Source organism: Fundulus heteroclitus, unplaced genomic scaffold (genome assembly GCF_011125445.2).
Source record: "Fundulus heteroclitus isolate FHET01 unplaced genomic scaffold, MU-UCD_Fhet_4.1 scaffold_702, whole genome shotgun sequence".
NCBI classification, from domain to species: Eukaryota; Metazoa; Chordata; class Actinopteri; order Cyprinodontiformes; family Fundulidae; genus Fundulus; species Fundulus heteroclitus.
The window spans coordinates 47,857-59,202 of record NW_023397146.1 but is presented as its reverse complement, the minus strand read 5'-3'; the positions used below and the strand labels follow the sequence as shown (position 1 = coordinate 59,202).

Genomic DNA, 11,346 nt, shown 5'->3' with positions numbered 1-11,346 from the left:
TCAACTACAGTCATGTCTTGATGACATCAAAGCTGGATGACTTTAAATTTCCTGCATTTAAATTCTGACAACACAGAAGTTGTAATCTTTGGACCAAAGTCCTCAAAAAATAAACTTCTTAATCACTTAATCTGGATGGCATTAACTTGGCCTCTGGTAATAAAGTAAGAAATCTTGGTGTTATTTTCGACCAAGACATGTCATTTAAATTGCATTTTTTTTTTTTTTTTTTTTTTTTTGGATTATAAAAATATTTTATTTTCCCTCCGCCTCATTATTATGCACCATGATTTAAAAACTGTTGATTCTCCGTCTCGCTGCCTAATAAACGTCGCTGCTCCCTCTTCTCTTCTCTGTCCTGCAGGACCAATTGCTGGCCAACTGGCAGCTGAAGAGACATGCACACTGCTTGACACGCCGATCGCCTACAAGTTTCCCAGCAAGTTCACTCTGAAGGCCAGATCCAACGTGACTGTGAGTTCGCTCCACGGTCGGTCGGTGGGTTTGTTCCGTTAAACCAGAACCAAACGGGGCGACTAAACGTCTCCCAAACTCTGCAGGTCTGGGCTGCGTCCGGAGGAGGAACCCACAACCCTCCCACCGATCTGGTCTGGAAGAGCCAGGCTTTCTGGGGCAACCGGCGACCTCCTGCAGACCACCCTGATCAGCGCCAGTGGAGAGGTTCGAGTTCACATCTCAGCTGTCCTTTTGCTTTTCCTTTCACAGACTGAACGTTTTCTCTTTGGATCCATCAACAGGAAATGGCCACGAGGAAAGTGACGCGCTCCCTGTCCCAGGATGAAGATGATGATGACATGGTAAACACATCCTCTAACATCTGAGCAGCAGTTATTGGACCGTCGTGTATATTATCAGCGCTGATGGGACAGATTGAAGTTGCTTTAAGCCCCACTTTTCGTATCTTTTGTTCATCAAGTGTTTTTATATGACAAGGAAAATGTCAGTTCTTCTTCATCCCAGATGTAACGATGCACCGTGTTGCATTCAGTGTCTCTTGGATGCAAACGTTCAGTCATTTCTTTCTTTACTTTGCTAGAGTTTCCAAATAATCAGACTTTATATATTTTTCTAAAGAATAGAGCTTCTGAGTGTTTTACAAACCAACTGAAAAACTTGAATGCACCATGAAGCCTGAATAAGAAAAATGGTTCCACGGTTGAGCCACAGGGAGGCTGAGAGCTGATAGTCAGAAGAGAAATGACGTCATTATGCCGTTAACTTGGTTTGTTGTTAAAGCTCTGTTTCTTTACGTTGTTAAAATAATTTCAGGCAATGAAACCAAAGGCTCATAATTGAGACTCTGGCCAAGAAGAGACTAAATTTTATGTTCTCCATAACCAAACTGCAGCATTTAAAATCAAAACTTTTTCTGCAAAGAAAATAGCTTTATAGATTGGGTTTGGTTAAATGTTAAGGCATTTTTCAGGGACTTCAGCAGATGTTGCCCACATGTTTAGATTGAGGCTAATTAGCTGTGGTGTGGCGCCCCCTGCAGGGAGCTCACAGCACCAGCGGAGAGCACGAATACAACCTGCGCAGCCGCACTGTGGTCTGGGACTCGTGTGGACAGGCGGCGCCGACGGAGCGCTCCGGCGGATTGGAAGGCCTTGGAGGACATGCCTTCTTCATGGGAACCAACGAGCCCAGACAGGTACTGGCCCGGTTCTACTGGTCCTTATACAGCTCAACTGGTCCTCACTGATGGGTTTTATGATGACGTATTACAAACGAGGAGTTTATTCCAGGTTAAAATCATAGGAATGAATCCAGTAAAAAATTAGACCAAGTTGGTTAAAATGTACTCAGTTTGGACTTGACTCCAATGAACAGATAATTAATGATAAAAAAATAAGAAAAATTACATTTTGTAATGTTGTTACCTTGTTTTGTGTAGATCTATATTTATTTATAAATTTTTTTTTAATTTTTCCCCAGTGTCCTGTCTAGCAATGTGGCAATAGGAATTGATGTCTCAATGCCAAGTAGAGCTCGACAGATTTTGCTTTTACAAGTGGAGCGAACAGCTTTCGCCATAGTGCTCTACTTGATTTATGCTTGTAAATAGCTTTATTGTGATTCCTGCAAGGAGAATTTCTAATTATATGGACATTACAATGGGAGAGTAAAGGAAGAACAAGAAGTGAAAGAGAAAGAAAAGAAAAAGAAAAAAAAGATTAGAGGTGAAAGAAAGAAGAGATAAAAGGGAGAGAATGATAAAACCTTCTCCGTCTGCTCCGTCACCTGGAAAGAGAGATGCAAAAAGAACAGCACAACCAACAGACATAAAGCAACAAATACAATCGAATAACACCTAGATGCCATTGCTAAATCATATATATTATTATGTAAGCTGACATGTGTAATGTGATACTTGAAAAAAGAAAGTGAAAGAACATAAATAAATAAATAAATTATAAGATTACTGTATATAAGTGAACATTTAATACCTGGGACCCAGCACCTGTGGGAGTTTGAGAGAGTGCACTAGTTTAGGTGAAAATTATCCAGAAGGAAATAGCTTGATAGTGGTTGTGGAGAACCAAAGGCCCGCCTTCCCCGAGCACAGAGGCAGGGGTCAGGGGACCCATAACCCCGAACTCCCAGAGGGGTCCCTAAAGCAGGTGCGCCCAGGAGGGGCCGACACAGGATATCTGCAAACCCCCCCCCCCCCCAAGGAAAGAGCAGAGACGACCCCGAGGGAATCCCCCAGCCACCGCAATGCCGATGCCCTCAAGAGCCACGGGGACGAGCCCGTGGGCTCCGCCGGCAGCTAGCCCCGATGAAGTGGCTCCCAGGAAACCTGTTTAAATTCCATATTAAACAGGTTTCCAGAGTTTCCTTTTTTCACCTCCAGAATATTGCCAAAATTAGAAACATTCTGTCCAGGGGTGTTGCTGAAAAACTAGTCCATGCATTTGTTACTTCAAGGCTGGACTACTGTAATTCTTTGCTATGAGGAAGTCCACAAAATGCAGTTCAAAGTCTTCAGCTGATGCAAAATGCTGCAGCAAGAGTTCAGATGGAAATCAACAAAAGGGATCATATTTCTCCAATTTTAGCTTCCCTTCGTTGGCTTCCTGTTAAATCAAGAATACAATTTAAAATTCTTCTTCTAACGTATAAAGCCCTTAATAATCAAGCTCCATCATATATCAGAGCTCTGATTACCCCGTATGTTCCTAACAGAGCACTTCGCTCTCAGACTGCAGGTCTGCTGGTAGTTCCTAGAGTCTCTAAAAGTAGAATGGGAGGCAGATCCTTTAGCTATCAGGCTCCTCTCCTGTGGAACCAACTCCCAGTTTTGGTCCGTGAGGCAGACACCCTGTCTACTTTTAAGACTAATCTTAAAACTTTCGTTTTTGACAGAGCTTACAACTAGAGTGGCTTATGTTGCCCTGACCTACCTATGGGGATGTGCTTCTATGGGCTTAGGCTACTGGAGGACATCAGGATCTATTTTTCTCACTCTGTCGAGTTCTACTCTTCTTCAATTATGCATTGCTTGTCATCATTTCTGCTTATAACTTTTTGTTCTCTCTCTTTTTTTCCTTATAGTAGGTACATCTCGTCTGGCGTTCTGTTATCTGAGACATCATCCAGAGAAGACAGCTCACCCGCTATTATCATCTAATATAGAACAGATTACTGGATCAATGTTTGCTTCTCTGCTTGTTTGTCTCTCTTGTTGTGTCTCTGCTCTGTCTTCTGTAACCCCTAGTCGGTCGAGGCAGATGACCGTTCATACTGAGCCCGGTTCTGCTGGAGGTTTTTCCTTCCCGCTAATGGGTGGTTTTTCTTTCCACTGTCGCTTCATGCTTGCTCAGTATGAGGGATTGCTGCAAAGCCATGGACAATGCAGACGACTCTCCCTGTAGCTCTATGCTTCTCCAGGAGTGAATGCTGCTTGTCGGGACTTTGAAGCAATCAACTGATTCCCTTATATAGGAAATTTTTGACCAATCTCTATAATATGGTTGATTTTGACTTTGTAAAGTGCCTTGAGATGACATGTTTCATGAATCTGGGATCCGCGAGCCAAACCAAAAGGCTTGTTAGGCGGACACTTGAATATACGGAGTATGGCATCTAAAAATTGAGAGCTTCAACATCTGCTCTGCAACTCTAACATCGACTTTCTGGGGCTCTCTGAAACCTGGTTATCAGATAACTCTCCAGATTCAGTGGTAACTATGCCAGAGTATAATGTTTATAGGAATGACAAGACACATGGGAGGGGTGGAGGTATTCTTCTTTATGTTAAATGCGCTCTAAAATGTAGAGGGATAAACTGGCCAGAAGAAATCCAGCTCGAGTATTTTGGTGTAGAAATCTCACTCTCACCTGCAATGTCTTTTATTGTAATTTGCTTGTATCGTAAACCATCTGCTAAATTGGACTTTTATAACAACTTAAAACTTCTTCTTAATCATTGTGATTTAAATAAAGAAATTATAATTATTGGAGATTTTAATGTAAACTGGAATGATAAGAAAGCTAGAAAGAACCTAAAACAAGTCACTGAACATCTTAATTTTAAACAGTTAATAGAACAACCTACTCGAATAACTTTACACTCCAAAACTTTGATAGACTTGCTTTTTGTAAATAAACCTGGAAGAATTATCAAAATTTTTAATTATGTGACTGGGTTGTCTGACCATAATGCCATCTTCTTCTCAAGAAAACTTACAAAAAAAACGTTTTAATGATTCATATAGGCCAAATGCAAAAGTCTCAACCAAAACAATAATTCCCAAAAAATGACTACTAAACCTAGTGGAAACTCTGCAAAGTTGTGATTGGAACGAAATCACTCAAAGTAAAGATGTTGAAAATAGCAGCTGCCTATTTCACAAGAAAATTACCAAAGTAATGTTAAATTTTACCAAAGGGGTAGCCACAACAAAAGAAAGAGATATCTGGATGAATGAAGAATGTAAGAAATGGATGAGAGACAGAGATGAGCAACTAAAAAAATGTATGAAATCCCATCTCATCACAGACAGGCATAAATTTACTTCATTAAGAAATAAGGTTACTCAAATTATGCGAAAGGTTAAAGCAACTTTTTTCATGTGTACATGACCTTAGCCATGGAGCAAGTAAATGACTGGCTTTTTAAATCATGTTTGCTTCTCAATTCCAAAAAAAACGGTCTGTTTGATGTTCTCAAAGCAATCAAAAGAAATAAAAAGCTCCGGAGTATTCTTGAGAGGAGAAGAATTACAACTTGTCACAGAATTCAAGTACCTCGGCATGATACTTGATTCAACTTTGTCTTTCAAAAATCATATAAAAAACTTGCCAATACTGTCAAATTTAACCTTAAAAATTTTAAACAAATCAGGTCTTTTTTAACACTCGGTGCTGCTAGAATGGTTCTCCACTCAATGATTTTATCTCACATTGAATACTGCATCACAAGTTGGTCTCTCACCACAGTTACCAATTTAAAATTAATTGAATCACTGTACAAAAAATCTCCTAAAGTGTTTGACCAAAAACCCAATGTAATATCTTGAACAAGCACAATCTCTTAAATTTTGAAAATTTTATAAATTTTAAGTATGTATGCTTCATTTATAAAGCGCTACATGGACTAGCTCCATCTCCTGTGTCTACCCTGTTCAAACCTAAGACTTCAAGTGGCCTGAGAACCAGGGCCTCCTCCAGAGGAGACTGTGAGGTCCCTCACAGAATAACAACTTTTGGTCAGAACACTCTCTCTGTGAGAGCCACTAACATATGGAACAGTCTTTCTCTACACATACGGGAGAGCCCTACACTGATCAGCTTTAGAGCTCAACTCAAACTATGGATGAAAGCAAACCAGTCATGTGACCACTAAACTTTTAACATTTTCCTTGCGATGCTTATATTGTAAATTATATGTTCTTTCTTATGCATTTGCCTGCCTAGGGACTACAGATGAAAACTAGCTTTGTAGCTATAATCCGGCATATTTACATTTGTTTTTATACTGATGTTCATTAATGTGCTTTGTCCCTATACAAATAAATAAATATTTAAAAAATAAATAAACGAATTGGCGCTATATAAATAAAATTTTATTGAATTGAATTCAATAGCCTGCCAACAACTTCCCTCCTTCAACGCTCCTTCCGTGAATGGCCAAACTGGACAGAACTAACACGAGACAAAGGACAGGTTTGGGCAGCGAGCTGAGGGTGAAGAAAAAGGTTTATTGGGAAATGTTTTGTAAACCGTTGGACACATGATGCTTACAACCAAGGGCTAACGAAATAGCTCACGCTAGCCTTCCGTTTATTGTACTGCTAATATCATTTGAGTGTAAATTATGGTTTTAACAGGAAGGTTATCTCCACAAGGGTTTCATACATTGATGGGACATTAATGTTTATGTTATCCAGCCCACTCATTAAGACTAAAAATAAAGCTAAAGCCTTTATTTGTTAGTGCCGAACGCCCGCTAACCAAACTGCTATTAGCCTTGCTAACATCCGGTTTCAGACATTTCAGAAGGAGTTTGTTTTAAAGCATAAAGCGTAACTGTTCTGCTCCGCCATCCTTCGATGGTGTTATGAGCCTTATTCCCGCATCAATATGGTATATTAATGCCGGTTTTCAATACAATTTTGATAACTATAGACTTTAAACAGGTTGGCGACGATCGCTGCAGCGCCCCCTAGCGCCCGGAGGTAGGATCGCATTAATAAGATTGGCCGTCATAAGGTTAAATGATTTTACTGAGCAAATCAGTCTTCAGAATATTATTTACTCAAAATAATGTTCTGGTTAACTTGGGCTTTGCATTGTGAATGGGTTGAAACGCATGGCAAATGTTTTTTTTTTATTCCATTCCGTGCTTTTTGGAATCAGATCTTCAGTGAACAAGGATTCACTGAAGATCTGATTATGAGTAACCATTTTTGTTTTGTCTTTTGTTTGTTTTGCATGTAAATCGTTGCTTGCTTAGCTTCTTTTTATCTTAATTTTGCTTAGTAGTTTAGTTAAGTTTCACTAGCCTTGTAGAGAGGATTTGTTAATCGAAATATTGTGTTAATTCAGATAAACAGCATTACATAGTGATGTTCTCTGGATTTTCATTTATTTCTGTTATTAAATTCTTGGACTTGAGAAGAAGTTGTCACTCCTTTATTCTATGTGTGTGCAGATTTTGCTGTTAAAAGATCGCTAGTGCTCAAATTCATCCCTTTCATCCATTATCTTGATATCAGCTTAAGAGCTGATCATCACCAGACAATACTTAACACACAGAGGTTTATTTAATAAACATTAAATAACTTTAAACAGTGTATAATTGCACAACATCTATATGATATTAATGTGCACTCACTTGTCAGAATTTTAGTGGGATTGCTTTCTTGTATAAAGCAGATGGCAAAATGAGTCACATGAAATGGAGAAAAAAAATTAACAGCAGCGCATCTGTCTGGTCATCTCTGGGAGCAGAAGGAGTGTTTAAAGCTGAATTGGTCCCTCGATTACGACGCAAATGCCAGACTTTCAATCGTTTTGCTGCAGATCAATGTGTATGAGGTAAGATCACTTTCAAAATAGACTTGTACATAAAAGGACAGTCGTGTGCATATTAGTCAGAAGTTGTGCATAACAAACATTTGTAAACTCATAATAATTGAAATCTCATGCAAAAGATACAACATACTGTTTAAATAGTTACAAATTTAAAGTTTAAATTTGGCCTTTATTCTTCATGAACACAAACAGCAGCGGCTGCTTGAGAATACAGATTTTTTTCTTTGAGAATACAAATTCACAACAGTGGTCTGACGTCACGGTTTCCAAGACTGGTTAATGGAGAACAGAGTGCGAAGATAGGAGCCGTGCATATGTTCTTCAGACTGACCGCTTTCCCAGAATGCACCATGGGCGCAGCTTGATTCGAGACAGCGCAAACAGAGCTCACAGTGGTAAGTTAAACATTCCCTTGTCTGCTGCTGTTCTGCAAAAGTACGTTTTCAGATCATTTGAGGCGAGAACATTATACTTTTAAGCTTCCCTATATATGGCCCGTTTACAGAGTTAGGTCAGATGTAGTCATGTTCACTTAAACATGCAGCCAGCTCTGCTGGAGCAGAGCTGGGCTGCCAGTCTGGCTCGGAGGCAGCTTCCAGACAGCTCCCTGTCTTGAGCCGCTGGATGGCCGTCCTCCTCTGGGTCAACCTCCTCGTCCTCCACGTCTAGCTGGTCCTCTGCCTCTATACAAATATTGTGGAGGATGCAGCAGGCGGCAATTACTTTTAGGGCAAATGTCGGGAGGACCTCCAGCACCCTTAAGAAGATGGAACACCACTGTGTCTTCAGACCACCAAAGGCTCAATTATGTTTCTCGCCCTGTTGTGGTGCCTGTTGTAGCATGCCTCCACTTGACCTTTACCAAATATAAAATAACTTGTAATTTAGGTAATATGCTGATATGTCTTAATCTTCTATCCAATTAATATAATCTATGTATCAATTGTGTGTCATTGTTGGCTCTATTTAAGGACAAGAAGGTAAGAGATATTACTGCAAGCTGTTTCCCTATAGGATGCACCGCAGGCCAGCCAGTAGAGGGTCACCAGCACCTATTTCTCCCGTGGCCATCCATGGGCCTTCTGGATGGGCAGCAGCTGAAGGAGGAGGACGATGGTGGCCCTGTTTAGCTAGAAGGCTGGTTTCAGGTCCCCTTCATTAAAAATATTTGGAGGATTAGCACAGAGGTGTTTATCCTCACATATTTTGTTTCTGTTTCTTCCTGTAAATAAAAAATGCCAAATGTTACCATAATTGCTTTTTCAATTCTCGCCTTTTTCACAGCATAAAACTATACCTGCTTAATATGCAGATTAATATAGTTCTCAAGAAAGAAAAGGTCAAATGTATAGTGTTGTATAGTAAATATAACAAATGGCTTCCCTTCTCTGGTATTTTTACCATTTCACTGAAAGAATGAGCTGGACTAACTGCATATAATTTATAGATTAATCACTGTAAAAGTGGGCAGACATAGAAATGTGACTTTTCCTTTCTTAATGATCAATGCTGTGAAGGTCAGTAGGTGCAATAAAGTAGTATAACCCTACTGTCATACTGTTACTAATGTTAAAATTTGGTTTTCATTTTAATTATTTATAGAAAAATAGTCACAGTTTCAACCTGATTACATGTATTAGAGGTAAGTATTAGAGGTAAGTATTAGAATTAAGCATTAGAGGTAAGTTTAAATATTTTTAAGATAAATTTTATAATATTCTCAAGATATGTTTTTTTAAGTACTATTTCCCCTTTTCTCTTTTATTTTAAGTATTTTAACTATTTTAAGATAAGTTTAAGTATTTAAGCTAAGCATTTTAAAGTATCTTTTAAAAGTCTTTAAACCATTTAAAAATACACTTACCAAAGCCAAGTACTAAATATTAAGGTAAATACTTCAATCAAGGTTTTAAGATAAGAACTAATTTAAGGAATGAGCCTATAACCTAAGAATGAAGGCTAAAATTAAGCCTAACAGTAGACTAAGAATTGGAGCTAATAAACAGAAGCTAAAAATTAAAGCTAAAAATTAAAGCTTAAACCAAATTCCAAGAATCAAAGCTAAGAGAAATCTAAAACATAAGGAAGCCCATAAAGCATTTCAGTTAAGAAAATTATCCCTAAAATTTTTTTTTTGATGAGACACATCCTCAGTAGTGGACCTCGGGGTCACCGGGTGTTTCGGCCATTATCACTACAGGTAACTTCCTGCATTTCTGCAACGCTGTCTGCTCCCATTCTGCCATGTATATATTGGCGTACGCCGGGGCAAACCTCTTCCCCATAGCTGTGCCTTTGACCTGAAGATAATATCTCCCGTTAAACTCAAAATCATTGAGCGTTAAGTTCAGATGTAGTAATTGGAGTAACTCCTTATCCGGTCGACCTTCCACCGGGTATTTCTCCAAACAACGTTCAATGGCCGCCATACCCAACGGTATCTCTATGTTGGTATAGAGACTGGCCACGTCCATGGTGAAGAGAAAACAAGGCTCCTTAATACGAATACTTCTGATCTTATCCAGGAAATGTTGCGTGTCTCTGATGTAGCTGGGATGTAGCCTCGATAAGGGAGAAAAGAAGAAGTTCAAATATTCCGCCGCCCCGTAGCTCTCACTTCCGCAATCCGAGACTATCGGACGACCCGGAGGCATACGGTGCGGCACAATCCATTTGTCCAACAGCTTATGTATTTTGGGTAGCAAGTAAAAGTACCTTGGACGGGGTGGTTGAGGACCCACCAAGTAGCTGTATTGCTTTTGTGAGATGCAACCTTGTTGTAGTAAAGATTCAAAGATACCAAGGATCTTTTTAGATGTTTCTGGAAACAGTGGTTTCTCTAATAATATATAGTATGTGGTATCCCGTAATTGTCTTAAACCCTCCTGTATATAGTCGATCTTATCCATAATGACCACCGCATTGCCTTTGTCTGCTGGCTTTATGACAATAGTTGTATCCCTTTGAAGTTGCGATAGAGCTTCTTCCTCTAAGGGTGTAAGATTCGGTTTATCCCGGTTATAAGATAAACCCCTTATGGATTGGATGTCCTTTTTAAACAAAAGGTGTAACACCTGTGGTGTTTTACTGGCAGGGGGTTCCCAAGCAGACCGTGAAAGAAAGGGGGTTGCTGGTGTGGCTGTTGCAGCCCCAAAAAAAACTCTGAGCTTGAGACGGCGGTGGTATTCAGAAACATCAACCAATAGAGAATCCCGGATATTGTGTAAACAAGTTGGATAAGGCGAAAATGATAAACCTTTTCTAAGCAACGAAAATTGATGTGGGCTTAAAGAAAGAAACCGAGACAGGTTGACAACCTCCCCTAAACCTCCATCGTGATTCCTCCCAGCAGGCGGTTGGAGCTTAAAAAAGACCTCCAATGGTCCCACATCGCCATGCCGGTTTCCGGAGTCCAGTGAATACTCGCCAACACGGTATTGAACTTAGGTTTCGCTAAACGTGGTATATGTAAACCCCCGTCTTTAATGAGAAAATTCAATGTCCTTAAAGTGGACTTCTCCCTAGGTGTAATTCCATCCGGGATTTTAACGCAAACAAAAAATACCTCGGCCTCTGGGAAGGTGGCAACGGCAGCGTCTCGAAGGCCTTTGACCTCTTGCTTTAAAAGCACTTGCCTCTTACAGTTCCTGTTATTTATCCCAAAAGACAATATAACAGAACGCACCGAGCTAGAAGTGGCCGTGTTGTACTTGAGCAAATGCCTGGCTTGAGCCAATGTTGCTCCAGGGAAGCTATCAACCTGAACCCACCGGTCTTGAATCGGGG

General features: G+C 39.9%; 1 protein-coding gene across 1 annotated transcript; it reads left to right on the top strand.

Moving 5' to 3' along the window:
• The first annotated feature begins 653 nt into the window (after positions 1–653).
• LOC118561688 (prelamin-A/C-like) lies at positions 654–1,877 on the top strand. Its single transcript, XM_036133940.1, has 3 exons — positions 654–681; positions 759–818; positions 1,517–1,877. The coding sequence occupies exons 2-3, from the start codon at positions 762–764 to the stop codon at positions 1,721–1,723; spliced, it is 264 nt and encodes an 87-aa protein (XP_035989833.1). The 5' UTR covers positions 654–681; positions 759–761; the 3' UTR covers positions 1,724–1,877.
• The last annotated feature ends 9,469 nt before the right edge of the window (positions 1,878–11,346 follow it).